At 59.5% G+C, this 13,714-nt stretch overlaps 10 protein-coding genes across 10 annotated transcripts; 6 read left to right on the top strand and 4 right to left on the bottom strand.

Annotated features, from left to right (window-relative positions):
* Nucleotides 1–977: 977 nt before the first annotated feature.
* SCHCODRAFT_02519331 (uncharacterized protein) lies at nt 978–2,010 on the bottom strand (the record flags this gene model as incomplete). Its single annotated transcript, XM_003027335.2, has 4 exons — nt 978–1,371; nt 1,430–1,457; nt 1,513–1,679; nt 1,817–2,010. The coding sequence occupies 4 exons, from the start codon at nt 2,008–2,010 to the stop codon at nt 978–980; spliced, it is 783 nt and encodes a 260-aa protein (XP_003027381.1).
* Nucleotides 2,011–2,974: 964 nt separating this feature from the next.
* SCHCODRAFT_02115762 (uncharacterized protein) lies at nt 2,975–3,483 on the top strand (the record flags this gene model as incomplete). The annotated part of the gene is made up of 1 exon (XM_050341838.1): nt 2,975–3,483. A coding segment is annotated over one exon (382 nt), but the record flags the coding sequence as incomplete, so codon positions are not given.
* A 380-nt stretch (nt 3,484–3,863) lies between these two features.
* On the top strand, nt 3,864–4,133 carry SCHCODRAFT_02643473 (uncharacterized protein). The gene is made up of 2 exons (XM_050346328.1): nt 3,864–4,038; nt 4,106–4,133. Exon 1 carries the CDS (start codon nt 3,873–3,875, stop codon nt 4,029–4,031), a length of 159 nt encoding a protein of 52 aa, XP_050197516.1. The 5' UTR covers nt 3,864–3,872; the 3' UTR covers nt 4,032–4,038; nt 4,106–4,133.
* Nucleotides 4,134–4,296: 163 nt separating this feature from the next.
* On the top strand, nt 4,297–5,275 carry SCHCODRAFT_01106695 (uncharacterized protein; the record flags this gene model as incomplete). The annotated part of the gene is made up of 6 exons (XM_003027157.2): nt 4,297–4,350; nt 4,402–4,462; nt 4,744–4,771; nt 4,903–4,965; nt 5,032–5,059; nt 5,114–5,275. The coding sequence occupies 6 exons, from the start codon at nt 4,297–4,299 to the stop codon at nt 5,273–5,275; spliced, it is 396 nt and encodes a 131-aa protein (XP_003027203.1).
* A 139-nt stretch (nt 5,276–5,414) lies between these two features.
* On the bottom strand, nt 5,415–6,383 carry SCHCODRAFT_02643478 (uncharacterized protein). Its single transcript, XM_050346329.1, has 5 exons — nt 6,160–6,383; nt 6,015–6,104; nt 5,684–5,927; nt 5,555–5,636; nt 5,415–5,500 (listed from the first exon to the last, which is right to left on the bottom strand). The coding sequence occupies exons 2-3, from the start codon at nt 6,094–6,096 to the stop codon at nt 5,785–5,787; spliced, it is 225 nt and encodes a 74-aa protein (XP_050197517.1). The 5' UTR covers nt 6,097–6,104; nt 6,160–6,383; the 3' UTR covers nt 5,415–5,500; nt 5,555–5,636; nt 5,684–5,784.
* On the top strand, nt 6,281–7,282 carry SCHCODRAFT_02115864 (uncharacterized protein). Its single transcript, XM_050341839.1, has 4 exons — nt 6,281–6,455; nt 6,516–6,650; nt 6,757–7,211; nt 7,270–7,282. The coding sequence occupies exons 2-3, from the start codon at nt 6,612–6,614 to the stop codon at nt 6,892–6,894; spliced, it is 177 nt and encodes a 58-aa protein (XP_050197518.1). The 5' UTR covers nt 6,281–6,455; nt 6,516–6,611; the 3' UTR covers nt 6,895–7,211; nt 7,270–7,282.
* A 1,124-nt stretch (nt 7,283–8,406) lies between these two features.
* SCHCODRAFT_02693684 (uncharacterized protein) lies at nt 8,407–9,258 on the top strand. Its single transcript, XM_050346859.1, has 3 exons — nt 8,407–8,438; nt 8,513–8,634; nt 8,914–9,258. The coding sequence occupies exons 1-3, from the start codon at nt 8,422–8,424 to the stop codon at nt 9,120–9,122; spliced, it is 348 nt and encodes a 115-aa protein (XP_050197519.1). The 5' UTR covers nt 8,407–8,421; the 3' UTR covers nt 9,123–9,258.
* SCHCODRAFT_02603346 (uncharacterized protein) lies at nt 9,212–10,204 on the bottom strand (the record flags this gene model as incomplete). The annotated part of the gene is made up of 4 exons (XM_003027336.1): nt 9,212–9,260; nt 9,473–9,502; nt 9,649–9,955; nt 10,009–10,204. The coding sequence occupies 4 exons, from the start codon at nt 10,202–10,204 to the stop codon at nt 9,212–9,214; spliced, it is 582 nt and encodes a 193-aa protein (XP_003027382.1).
* Nucleotides 10,205–10,276: 72 nt separating this feature from the next.
* Nucleotides 10,277–11,096, bottom strand: SCHCODRAFT_02673207 (uncharacterized protein; the record flags this gene model as incomplete). Its single annotated transcript, XM_003027337.2, has 2 exons — nt 10,277–10,373; nt 10,426–11,096. 2 exons carry the CDS (start codon nt 11,094–11,096, stop codon nt 10,277–10,279), a joined length of 768 nt encoding a protein of 255 aa, XP_003027383.1.
* Nucleotides 11,097–11,309: 213 nt separating this feature from the next.
* On the top strand, nt 11,310–13,708 carry SCHCODRAFT_02556812 (DUF1692-domain-containing protein). Its single transcript, XM_003027158.2, has 7 exons — nt 11,310–11,661; nt 11,711–11,784; nt 11,834–11,868; nt 11,916–12,094; nt 12,144–12,206; nt 12,258–12,356; nt 12,406–13,708. The coding sequence occupies exons 1-7, from the start codon at nt 11,391–11,393 to the stop codon at nt 13,269–13,271; spliced, it is 1,587 nt and encodes a 528-aa protein (XP_003027204.1). The 5' UTR covers nt 11,310–11,390; the 3' UTR covers nt 13,272–13,708.
* Nucleotides 13,709–13,714: the final 6 nt, after the last annotated feature.

The raw sequence follows: 13,714 nt of genomic DNA on the forward strand, positions 1-13,714 counted from the left end.
TCGTTCGATGGCTATTAATCGCCGTCGAGGGCTCGCCTCGACCCTGCCACGCCTCTCTTCCGTCGTACAAGCTCTCATTTACCTTCCGCGAGCTGATCCGTAGCTGCTCGAGACCCAACCATGGGTGGGGCATATAAGCTACGGGCGTAAGGTGGGTGCACAATGAGTCTGCTCTCTATTCCCATGCTACACATCGAGTACAAGTCTCAAGACGGCCTACGAGCGTACAGGTGACAAGCGCTGTGGGTGAGTAGGAGAGAATGGACGGAGCGCAGGGGGATCGAGAGTGCAGCCGAGGTGTTGACGGAGGAGATGTAAAGGTCGCGGGCGAGATGAGAAGCCGATGGGCAAGAGTAGCCGTGGTCGAGGCTGCGGGGATGATCGAGACGCTGTCGAGGGGCTGAGGAGATAGAGAAGGAGACGAGAAGACCGAGACAGAGGTGAGAAGACCATGGGGCAGATGTCGGGATGGCGGTGATGCTTGAGGCTCGGCTGAGGATCAAGGGTCGACTCGAGCGAGCGGGTCAAGGGTCGAGACTTGTCAGGTTGTCAAACAGTCAGTCATGAGCAGGTCAAGACCGAGAACGAGCAAGTCAAGACCGAGAATGAGCAAGTAAAGACCGAGCAAGTCCAGACCAAGCAAGCTCGAGCTCAACAGCCGAGGTCATATTGCATAGTACACATCATGACAGGAGTATAGAGGACTTCGCAGCAAGAGTGAGAAAGCGCTCGAGAAGGTAGAAAGATATCCGGGAGGTCAGAGAAGCGCTCGAGGGGTCCGTGAGACGCTCACACCATCGTCAGAACGTTTCGAGGGTCAGAAACGCGCTCGGAGGTCAGCAAAGCGTTCGAGAGCAGCAACGCACTCGACTGCCGATCTAGGTGGTCGAGAAGGTTTCGGGTAAGTAAGGCTGCCCAGATCATATAAGTAGACTGCCTAGATCGCATTATCCCGCTCGGCGGACGAATATTCATGGCTATATTAGTTGAAGGGCTTTGTAGATGCCTTGGGGGCCTTCGTAGATCACTTGAGGGGACTCGGGCGCCATGAAATCGTTTGGGAGGCGACGGACAGTGATGGGGAGCTTTAGGATAGCGAGGGGAGCGCCGGGAAGCTTGGGGTAAGCGCTGGTGAGCTTGGGGTGAGCGCTGGGCAGCTTGGAGGAGCGCTGAATGGCTCGGGGTGAGCACTGAAAGCTCGAGGCGAGACGGGTCGCGCTTGAAGCGGCAAGCGAGGGTAAATAACGAGCTCGAGAGCGGAAGCGGAAGCGAGAATGGAGGGGAAGTAGGAGCGCCTGCGTAAGAGCGAAGGCGAGGGTGGAGGTCGCACTTGGGAGGGAGCTGACGTGAGAGCGATGGTAGAGACTACAGCTGGATGAGACAGCGAGGAGTCAGTGTTTGACTTACATGTGTGAAGTATAGTACGTACCTTATTACTCCGCTCGCCGGACGGAATTCTATTGCTTCAGCGCTTGAATCGACGGGAGAGCATCGGGGCTAAATTCGACGCACGAGAGTTGACGAGGAGTAGTTGCGGCAAAGCCACAGTCGCCCGAGAGTCGTCAAGGTGAAGCGAAAGTCGTTGAGCTTGCACAGCGGGAATAACGATGCTGGGAGCGTCGATGACGTGCAGATAGCGCTGGGGGTTTGATGCTCGGGTTTGCGTGACGAAGATGGTGCTGCCGAGTCGGTGAGGGCGTCAGCGAGAGCGCAGGCTTAGAGAGTTGGTATCTTGATTCCTGCACGTGCATTGGCCGCCGCGGGATTCTGGAGCGTCGTGAGCTGTCGGCTTTCGCATGAGAAGCAGGTTACGCACCATAAATCCCTGCTCGTCGGACGAAAATACATTGCTTCAGCGCTTGATGAGGTGGTTGGCAGGAACGAGGGAGCGACGCAGGGTACTTCTCGCTCGTAGACGAGCCTGCGAGTCGTGGGATGGCGAGCCCGGCGGTCGGCGAACAGAGATCTGGGCCGTGAGTCTTCCGGCCTCATTCGGCGGACGAGAATCATTCGTGTCGTCGTGATCTGGGCACTTGTAAGCGTTGGGGTAGATCGCAAGAGTCGTGTCACGCACCGCGCGGCGCCGCTCGGCGGACGCCAATGCATTGCTTCGACACTGTAGGCTTGAAGGAGGCATGCGGTGACGAGAGCGAGTCTCGGTGCGACGGTCTAAAGCGCAGTGAGCGCAGAGTTCTTGCGGGTTGAGCGCAGCACGTACCGTATATGCCCCAAGTGTGCGAAGATCCTTATACTCATCGACTACTAGTACAGCGCTCTGCGCGGACGAGTTGCAGGTATTCTAAGGCGGAGCGTTGAGCCTTGTGGCGCGTGACGACGTGAAAACTGAGCGAAAACGCTCGCAGCTATTGCGAGCTTAACACCGATGACGAGACGGCATGGGAGGAAGGACACGGCGCGCGAAGTGCCGCCACTGGGAAAGTCGGGCGGCGAGACGGGCGGTCGGCGGTCCGAGAGCGCACGAGAGCGACCGAAGACTGAGATCCCCGGGGCTCAGGGTCCCGCACAGACGCGACAACCTACCAAAGTCGGAAGGTTTTGACGAGAAGCCCGTCGGAGTCAACAAATCGACATGTCTCCCCGCGCGGGGAATTCGCCTAGGCCACTCCGCGGGGGTGCCTGAGTAGAGGACATCTTGTTCTCGCCGATACACGTGTTTTGAGCCGCGCGACGCTCAACGCAGAGGTCGCCGCTGAAGGGCTTGCGCCGTGAAGGTTTCTCGCAGCGAAATGAGCAAAATAGATGGAATTGACATTAGATAGTCGGGTTGAGTGAGAAGAGAGGTCCCCAGACATCTCCAAAGTCACCTGCAGAGCGAGGAGGCGGTCGACGGGGCGGCGCGCAGACACGGGGAACGACGGTGACGGCCGGGAACAAGGAGCGTGCCTTAGGCGCCGGGCGCTTACCGGCTTCCGCCCCGCCGCGCCGGTCGTCGGCAATTCCCGACCGCGCTTCCCCCGCCCGCCTCCCGCATTCTGCGCCCATCGCCATCGCCCCCCGTACCTTCGACAACGGCATCCTCGTCGCCACGCGATCACCTTTTCATCTCCAACGCAAGGACCAGACAGCGCAACGAGATCTTTGAGAACGTCTTGAACGACACGGCTGCTGCTTCACGACGCGATCTCAGCCTACGGCACCTATCCCCCATCACCCCCCGCACCCACGATGGGTCCAGACATGTCCCAGACACACCTCCGAAACATTCCCGAAGGCGCACTTGGTGTCGGTCAGCAGGGAATGCGTCCTCTCTTATCGTAACTGAAGGTCGAAACAAGATGTATGCATACCCGACCCGAATATCCATGGTAAGTCGTCACTTGGGTGGAAATACCTGACCTCCAAGGAATGAAGGGGGGAACCTGGGAGAGACGTTTTATGCAATTCCGACTCGCCTCCGCCGCGTATTGAGGTCTGTAGGACGTCGGGAAGGGCGTTTTGAATATGTGGCGTCGCGTTTGGTGCGCTCATACAATCACCACATGGGCCTTTGCTGACCGGATAAACACAGATACATAGTCTTCAAGTACTATACATGTGACTCAGGAAGTTTGGACATCCCCGGCGCCATTCCCATCTCGCAATACACACTGTCTCCTCGTCCTCCCGCATTTTCCCCATCACAAACGCGTCCTTTACACGACGCCCAGCCCCGTGTAAGTCACTCTGGCTACACTATCCAACATGCTTGAAGCATCACGACGCTCCCCGGACTCGGCCTCGGCGTGCAAATTGCCGAATATTTGCTCGCCGCCATTCACCACCCCACGACTTCCTCCGCTTTCCGGCATGTGGATCCCTCCGAACGCGACGCTCTAGACACTCAAATATTAGATGAGAAGCTTGGAAGCTTGATGCGCGCCGGCGGCGGCCTCGGCGCGTCCGCGCCCACTCTGCTATCCTCACCTTGGCGAGAACAATGGACCAGCCCCAATTTCCCCTCGCCGAGGACCGCCAACCATCTTGGCATCGCCGCATACACGTGTCCCGTCACTGCCGGAGCTTTGAGATAGCGAGTCGGTGAGGAGGAGGCGCTTTTGGCGTGCCGCCGTCCGCGCAGCTCAAAGCCTGCTAAATGGAGATAGAGCGTGATGGCAGCAAGTTGGACTTTTTCCCGGTCTCTGCTGTGTCGCACCCGCGCCACGTCAGCACCGCCACGTGTTGCGCGACTCTCCTCGAGATCTTTGCGACCTTACTGACGCTGCGGGCTAGTGGTCGCGGTCGAGCAGGCGCTGTACAACGTCCTGCAGCGTGCGCGCCACCCAACGGACAGATCGCATGAACCCCCGTCCTTCCCCTCCGGAGGCCACGTGCATGGCATCCCAAGCCCGGGTGAGCAAGTCTCGACGCATTTTTTGCGCGCTCTGGCTGACATTCGCGCAGGGGAGCGGCGGAAGATTGAATGCGCGCTGCGCGCGCATCCCCCCAATCTTCCGACTTTTCGGTGGGCGGGTCCCGGTCGCGGACAGCCGAGGTCTGATCCGGAAGTATACGACGCCGGTCTGGAAGATTGGGCGGCGACTGGGCACGGCGTTGGGCCGTTGCGAGGTATAAAGGTTAGGGCATCTCACCGCTTCAATCAGCAAGCCACTCCCTTCCTCATTCTTTCCTTCTTCTTCTTCTTCTTCTCCTAACCGCCTCTTCGTGGATATCTTATGACCACCATTCTATCTGAGTGCTCTCATCTTTCGCTTGTTCTGAGCCTTACAACCCTCTTTCCCTCAGGTCGAGCATCCCCCTTCCGCATTGACCGGTAAGTCTGCCTTCCTTGGCTACTACTAATTGTCAAACTCACCCCACTCCTTACTCAGATGCTCTAATACTTATTAAGCGCGCACTTGCTCTCCTACAAGCGCTGTACACATTTACTGATCCCTTTCACAGGCTTCTTCCAACGCGCACCATCAATCGACACCAAACGCATTTGCCGGTCTCGATGCTCCTCGGGTAAGTCTATCGATTATATATCTATCTATTGCGCCTTCTAACTAATTGAACAGTGATATCACTTAGACGCTGCTGTCTGACCCTTGCTCACCGGGTAAGCACGGACGGTATTTTCGATGTCGCACCACCCTGACCGGGCGCGCTCTAGGCCATCACGTCAGCCCCCACGACTCGCTACAGCCACTCTCATCTCACCACCATCGTCGACGACGCCGCGCTCATCTTCCACGCCTCGATGCGCCCCCAACAGGCCTACAACTGGAAGTGGGGGGACGCGGTCGCCCTTTTCCGCAACTCCCGACCTCCCTGACTCGGCGCGTCTAGCACCCTGGGCGATGCGGATGGCATTGTGGTATGCGGTGAGCACGGCATTATCCGCTCATGCATGCTTATCTTGACGGGCGAGAGAGAGACCGCTCGACGGTGCTCGGGTTGCAGCGGGCCGCTGTACGGCCTCCGACGGCGACTGGGCTGCAAGTTCACTGCCGTCTCTGTTGAGGAGCAACAGGATAGTCTTACTACCGCGCTCGTCTCGGTAATTCTCCGCTCGTTCTGACCGCCAGCTGCACCGTACTCAGCGAAGACATAGAGCGCGAAGTCATCCTGAAGCCCCGCCCTCTTTTCCTTGCTCCCGGCGCGACTTCGAAGACGTGTGAGCGTCGTCAGCATCGGTGAACCAATGCCCCTCCGTCGCGTCTCGTGGCTCACCTCAGCGCAGGCGATGAGCGCAGCTTTCGGCACGCTGTTGCCCGCCCCCTTCCTTCCTCTACGTCGGCGTCTGGGCTATCCCCGACTGTCGTCGTCGCCACGCGCAGCGATTCAGGACACCTCCCTCCTCCTTCTAGGCCCTTTGCCCGGGTCATTCCGACAGCACGCGATGATGCAGGGGGCCTTTTCTCGAAACTCGGTGGCGGGGGTACCCAAGTCAGCCGTAATAGCGAGCTGGGGGTGAAGGGGGACTGGTGAGTACACGAACGCGCAACAAGCCCTACACTGGAGGCGATATTGCATTAGATTTCCGCCTTCAGCTCGTGCTGACTCGGTTTCAGATGCCTTTGCGTGGACACCCGGGCCGCCGGAGACATACACGCGCGCTCTCGGGCGAAGGAGGCGATGAGGGTGGTCCGCCATCGGTCCTGGTGGGTTTGCTCGCCCCCTAACCGCATTGATAGTTCCTCTGACCCCCTTCCAAAGTGAATTATCGACATGTCTCGCGCCATGAGACGCACACGCCAGCCCCCTTTGCCGATCCAGGTGAAGAGGGAGGGGTATATCTCCTTGAGAACTGGAGGAGAGGGGGCATTGCGGCGCGCCGGTGAGTTATGCTCATCATATATCAACCTCGCTGACCCCTTTTTCCATAATTTCTCTTAGGTCCCCCGACTGCCGGAGGCACGCGCGCGCTCCCTCTTCCAGAGCATGAGATGGGGAAGGGGCCCTCCACACTTCTTTGAGGGCAAGCAGCGCGCTGGGAGGGGGTGGGATGCTGGGTAAGTTATGCGCTTTTTATTCTTATTTCTGCAAATCGCCCTTACTGGACCCATTTTCAGATCAGGCTGAGACGCCGAAGGCATACGCGCGCTGCTTCGGGCAAGAGAGCCGACGGGGGAGAGGACTCGCCCCGCATCACGCCGAGTGGGAGTGATATGCGGAGGCACTGTGACGCGGGAGGGGCGAGATTATCGGTGAGTTGCTCCGTTCACCGCTCGCGCTCCTTTGCGATGAAGACCGCGGCGAGGGTGTACCTCCCCCCTACCTTTTGATCTCATCGGGCTGACCCCGCTTCTGAAGGATTTTAAGACGACTTTTCGCCGACCCCGAGCCGCCGGAGGCATGCGCGGGGTCCCTCGGCGAAAGATGCGACGAGGGCAGGCCGCCCTCCCTTCCCTTCCTCAAAAACTGACAAACCGAACATCACGCGACCATTGACCAACGTTTTGGTGAGGTCGAGCCGCCGGAGGCGCGCGGGCACCCCTGGTGAAGGCCGCGAAGAGGGCGGGGGCCCTCGCTCTTCTCTCCGACCTGAGTCAGGTTGGGGGTACCTTGACCTTGTGTATGATGTCTTTTTGCGGAGCCTGAGCCGCCGGAGGCGTGAGGGGCATCCCTCGAGGGGGGATGCGACGAGGGTGGGGGATCCCTCCATCCGCTGATCTCAAGGCCCCCCTTCGCATGATTTTGAGTGACTTCAAGCGTATTTGAGAAACCGGAGGTGAGCGCGGGCCCCCTCGTTAAGGAGTGCGACGAGGGTGGGTCCCCCTCCCTCCCCCTTCCCCTGTCATAAGCGTACTGACCCGCCCTTTATAGACCTTGAGACAATTTTCGACGGCGGCAAGCTGCCAAGGTGTGCGCGGGCTCCCTCGGGCGAATGACACGACGGGAGAGGGTCCTCCCCCGCCCTTTTGAGGAAAAGGGATGGTCGCGAGGACGCTTGAATGCGAGAGGGGGTGAAGTTGTCGGTGTGTTATACCCCTTCCTTGTTTTTGGTCAAACTTACTAACTCGCATCTTCGCTAGGTTGAGCAGCCGAAGGCATGCACACGGTGCTTCGGGCGAGCTAAGCGCTGGGGGAGGGGTTCCTTCTACCTCTGGGAGCGCGAAGGAGTGGGCGATGGGCGCCTTTCCCTCGCGAAAGGGGATGGTGTTATTAACGAGTCATTTCCATCACTTTCTTTCTGTTGCAGCGTACTGAGTGCCTCCCATTCGCAGCCGGGTAGAGCCGTTGGTGGCATGCTTGGGTGGGTACCCTCCCCCACCCCCCATCTCCAAAGACTGACGATTTCCGACGGGGTCCAGCCGCCGGAGGCGCACGTGGGCCACTCGAATGGGATGCGTTGAGGGTAGGACTCCCTCCCTCCACTCCCCCTTCTCCATAAGCCCGCTGACCCCCTTTTCAAAGATGTTTTGACGACTTTTCGCTGACTCCGAGCCGCCGGAGGCACGCGTGGGGTCCCTCGGTGAAGGATGCAATGAGGGTGGGTCACCCTCTCGCCCCCTTACTTGTCATGAGGATGCTGACCGCCTTATACAGGATCTTTCGGACAACATCTCGGCGAGGGGGAGCCGCCGGAGGCGCGCGTGGGGTTGCTCATGAGAAAGCGACGAGGGTGGGTTACCCTCCCCCCCCCTTCTAATCGCAAGCGGACTTACCCCCCTTTCGCAGGATTTCGCACGCCTTCCGATGAGGCCGCATTGCCGGAGAGCGAGGCTCCTAGATGAGATTTGTGGCGGGGGTGGGGTACCCTCCCCCTCCCCCATCTCCTCAAAGTCGTCAGGAGCGTGCTGACGCCTTGTATGGCGATTACTTGGATGGGATCGAGCCGCTGGAGGCGTGCTCGGGCGCCCTAGGTGAGCATTGCGAAGGGGGTGGGGTACCCTCCCTTCCCCTTCCCCTTTCCTTCTCAAACGCGTATTGATTCACACTCGGCAGACAATCTGGTGCCTCCAAATCGCCGGTGGCATGCACGCGCTCCCTAGGTGAGCTCTGCGTCGAGGGCGGGATATCCTCCCCACCCCTCTTCCTGCTATCGGCGACTGGCCGCTGTCTGCAGTGCGCTCGTGCCTGCGTGGTCACCGACGCTCAATGCGTGCTGTTGGTGTGACGAAGGCGATGGGGGAGGGAATTTCCTCCTCCCCCCTCTCTGGCGAGGGCGGGTGTTATACCGTAGCGGAGGTGAGCTGTCTTGCCCCCTATTCCTTCCCTCCCCTTCTCGCCTCTTTCCTGCCCCCTACCCTTCCATCCTCCTTCTCTGGCGCCTTCCCCTTTCACCCCTCCCTCTCATCCTTCGATATCCCTTCATTGCCCCTTCCCCTCACGACGCACGCTACCTTCTACGCGATTCTCAAGCCTGGGAAACCGTGAGGTGGGGCGCGGCTGCGAGGGGAGGGGCATTGAGACCTGGATCGGTGCGCCCAAGGCGTGCTTTCTTATTCACTCACTGACTTTCTGCAGTTACGAGTGCGATGGGACCAACCGCGTTGACGCGCTATCCGCTCTCGTCCTTCGCAAGGGGAGGAGGGAGGGGGAGGAGACCGAGCGCTTCGGTCTGCACGTTCGAGAGGAAGGGATTGCAGGAGGGGGCTCGTGATGAGAAGAAGGCGACGTGGATGCTACGTGCCTTTCTTTCGAGCTGCTTGGGGTGGGGCTCCGAGTCGCTTTGACCCGGGCTCGACGACGCGACGTCGAGTGGGGTGTAACTCACGAGTTCAATTAATTACGACTCTGGCATCTACGTGAAGCAATACAACGCTTAGAACAAGCGGACGGGCTTGCCCGTGGTCGTCTTGATGTGCAGCGACCTGACGTTTTGTCAGTTCTTCTTGAGCAGGGAAACCAGGAGGTCGATGCCCAGACGGAGGGTGGGTGAGTGAGCAAGCTCGCAATTTAGGTGGAGCGCGACTTGATTAGGGCTTGATGAGCGAGGGGCGATGAGATGGGATGTGTTATGAGCGGAAGGGTGTCCTTTAGCGAGGCGGGGGGCGGTAGCGATAGGGATGTCGCTCTGACTCACGCTTCGAGGGCTTTCGAGAGAAGGCGATGGCTAGGGATTCCGAGGAAGGTGTGGCTTGTAGTAAGCGCGCAGATAGGCTATGTACCATCCTATCTACGAGCGCTGCTACTGACTCTTTTCACAGGTCCCTTCCCCCTTCCTCCTCCGATTCCGAACTCGCGAATCCCCTAACGCACGAGGCGCTCGAGGCGCTCGACAACACGCGCGTGTTCGACTTTTTCGACAACGAGCGCGCATCGCCCGCGACAGTCTCACGCAGGTCGAGGTCGTCACCGGCCTGGCTGGCGCGCTCCCCTTCCTCGCTCTCCCGCACAGCACCAGCGCCGCCATCGGGTGGCAGAGCGGCGACGCGGACATCGACGGCGCGGTCGAGCGGATGTGCAAGGCGTGGACGGAGCTGGGGAGCTGGTGGAGCACGCTCGATGCACTTGCCCCGTATACCCCGCGAGTGACCTTGCGCACGCTCATCCCGCTCGCGCGGCACTGCCCGAGGTTCAAGAGATTGTTGCTCACGTATCTGGACCTCTCCGACATACCCGATCCGGTGGAGGTGCGAGAGGACGAGCGCGTCGAAAACAGGCCGATCGTACTGGAGTTCATGTGCTCGGTATTGTCGTACGCGCAGGTGAAGCCAGTGGCGGCCTTCCTGACGAGTGTCTTTCCTAAGGGAGGGATAGAGCGCATAGAGCCCGGAATGTCAGAGGAGATGTGGGGGAGGGTATGCGCGAACATGGGCATCAATCTCGGCAAGCTGGACTTTTTCTCATGTGAAAAGTATATCGCGTAGATGGAAGTGCCGCCAGTTTAGAGACTTATAGTGACCTTCGACCGTAACTTGAGACCGATCACGCCTCCACCACGACCATCCCAGCCTGGGATTGTGGCACGGCAGACGGGGCACCTGCAGCAAGGATTAGAATGATACACACAATGAATACGCTTCTGTGTCTTACTTTGCCTCCAATCCTTCCGGCGTATGCGCCGCACGCAACATCGCGGTCTTGACGGCCGTAAACAGACAGCTCCCACAGCAGATATGGCCGCAGGGAGTCAGAGTCGCATTCGTCGGCGCGAAGAAGCATATTGGGCAAGTATATTCGGCGAGGGGCGTCTGCTTGGGCGGTGGCGCGGGCTCAGCGGGCTCCGCTTTGGTCTCGGGTGTCGGTGTGCGCGTGGCGGCGCGCTGTTTCCCCTTCGCGTTGGTAGAAGGAGAGGGGGCCCTGTCAACGACCCCCAGCCCTATGTCGGGCAATGTCTCGACGTCGGCGTACTGCTCCGGCACGTCGGCGACTGTCAGGTCAAAGCCAACTTCTTCGGGGCCCTCGCCAGAAAGACCAGCTTCAGCCTGCGTCTTTCCCGCCGAAGATGGACCGGCTTCGAGTTCGTCAGGCGCGGCCTGTATGGCAGCAATCCTGCGTGATCGTTTGGATTGCCTTGGAAGGCTGGCCGATCTATGCTTTCGCTTCCTGTCTCCAGACGTAGATCCAGCCGCGGACGTACTATCAGTGAGGTCAAGAGAGCCTGGAGTAGATGCACGAGAGCGGGAACGAGAGCTGGTGGCAGAACGCGCGGCGCGGACAAGAGATGCAGCGCGTGAGCGAGGTTCGCGGTTCCTGCTTGTCATTGGTGTTGGTAAAGGAGAGTCGTCCATGATGAGCAGAGTCCACGAGTTCAGCTCGCTCTCTTTCAGAACTTTCCCGGTGTCGAACCTCTGGATCTGATGATGGACGGGAGAAAGTCCGGGAGGAGGTCCGGAGGATTTCCAGTGATCCGGTCTCACGGGCCGTAAACGCCGCTCACGTGTAGCCCCTGTCGACGTGTCGCGCCTCCTCGTCGACTCGCTGCTTGTCATTCACTTTTCCCGCAATTACTGGCGACGTCGACGCGGCAACCGCGGACGACGACAACGACAGCGACGATGGCGGCCCTCATTGACAAGCTGGAAGCAGTGCTTCCCCCCGGTCTCGCCAAGTTGGACGCCTTCCCCAAGCTCCCCGGCACGTACAAGGCGCGCTCCGAGTCAAGAGGGTTCCTCACTCTCTTCGTCGCCTTCATCTGCTTCATCCTCGTCTTCAATGACATCTCGGAGTACATCTGGGGCTGGCCCGACTACGAGTTCAGTGTGGACAGGCATTCGTCTTCGTTCATGAACATCAACGTCGATATGGTCGTGAATATGCCGTGCAGATGTGCGTGACTAGTCGATCATCATTCGAGCTGCCAGCTCACATCCCCTAGTCATCAGTGTAGATCTGCGGGATGCAGTTGGCGATCGCTTGTTCCTCAGCAACCATGGTCTTCGCCGCGACGGGGTGAGTGGAGTTATCCCCCTTCCCCGATCACTCGCTCATACCCGAGTAGACAAAATTCGATGTTGGGCAAGCCACGAAGCTCAAGTATGCGCGTCCTCCAGTCGCACGTACTTTCTCTCACACCCGCCCAGGGAACACGCCAGGGCCCTCTCCGCCCGCGAAGCCGTCGCCCAAGGCCGGAAGAACCGCGGACTCTTCTCCGGACTCTTCGGCGGCAAGTCGAAAGACCTCTTCCCTCCCACCTACAACTACGAGCCCCATGGAAGCGCCTGCCGCGTTTGGGGCTCCCTTGAGGTGAAGAAAGTCACAGGTACAATTCAATGATCCGAGTCGCGGCGCGCGTCTGACCTCTTTCGCAGCAAACCTCCACATCACAACTGCCGGACACGGATACGCGAGCAGGGAACATGCAGATCACAAAGGTAAGTTGGAATAACATTGACTACGTACTGCTTCTGACCTGTCGCTGTCAGTCATGAACTTGACACATGTCATCTCCGAATTTTCCTTTGGCCCTCACTTCCCCGACATTGTACAGCCCCTTGACTATACCTTCGAGGTCGCCAAGGATCGTACGTCGCTCCCCACACTCCCGCTTCCTCACATACTGACTTACCCCAGCCTTCGTCGCCTACCAATACTACCTCCACGTCGTCCCTACCACGTACATAGCCCCACGCTCCGCCCCGCTGAGCACCAACCAATACTCCGTCACTCACTACAAAAAGGTCTTCGAGCACAACCAAGCCACCCCCGGCATCTTCTTCAAATTCGACATCGACCCGCTCGCGATCCAGATCCACCAGCGCACGACCTCCTTCGCGCGCCTCTTCATCCGCGTCGTGGGTGTCGTCGGTGGCGTGTTCGTCTGCGTGTCCTACGCGCTGCGTGTCACTACGCGCGCCGTCGAGGTCGTCACGGGCGACGTTGGCGGGCCCGCGCTCGACACGGCGGAGGCCTCGGGCGCGAAGGTCGGCCTGCGCGCGAAGTTTGGCGGGAGCGAGCTGAGGGCGCGGTCGCGCGTCGTGCGGCAGGGCTCGGGATGGACGGTCGAGGGCGGCAGCAACTACGGCGGCGGGAGCGTGCCCGCGTCGCCCTTCCCCGGCTCGCCGTTTGCAGGCGGCGCCCCGGCCTCCCCATACGTCAACACGCCGTTCACGCCCTCCTTCGGGCCGCGCACGCCGTCCGGCGGAAGCACCTTCGGGCCGCAGGGCATGCGGCGGCAGTCGAGCAACCTCAGCGGCGCGCAGGCCCCATCGAGTCCATACGTGCCCGCAAGCCCCTACGTCCCGACGCCAGGCTCGCAGTACGCCCCCAGCCCGTACGCCGGCGCGCAAAGCCCCTTCGTCGGCTCGCAGCAGCACCTCGTCTCGCCGCAGCCGTCGTACGAGATTTTCCCGCCGACGCCCAACCCGCCAAATGGCAGCGGGAGCTTCGCGTCGCAGCAGCAAGCGCATCCGCCGAAGCCGCCGAAGAAGGAGGATTGAGGGGTGTGTGTCCCTTGACAGTGCTCTTCTCGGCATTGTGTGGAAGTTGTCGTTGGGTATGGGATAGCCGGACGAGCAGCACGTCGCTCGGTCGCATACTACCCAGTGTAGTTGTAGGTTTAATATGCTTTGCTCTCTATTTATACGGGATATACCGCAGCTTCCTGGTATGAATGGCCAAGCGACGCCAGCAAGGCAGGCCGTGTTACCAGAATTTGTGACGAGCTTCACTCATCACGTAGACAACATCAACATGACCATGCTCGGAAACAGCCGAAATCCATGGGTAGCAACTGAATTTCCGGGCACAAAGCGACGAGGGCGTTGGTACATACATATAGAGGATGATAAATACGAGACTATTTTGTCGTTAAATATGTAAAACGTAGTACATATGAAGCTGGCCATCGATATTCGTCAGTATCTCCCCGAGAACGTTGACA

This window comes from Schizophyllum commune (assembly GCF_000143185.2).
Source record: "Schizophyllum commune H4-8 unplaced genomic scaffold SCHCOscaffold_14, whole genome shotgun sequence".
NCBI lineage: Eukaryota > Fungi > Basidiomycota > Agaricomycetes > Agaricales > Schizophyllaceae > Schizophyllum > Schizophyllum commune.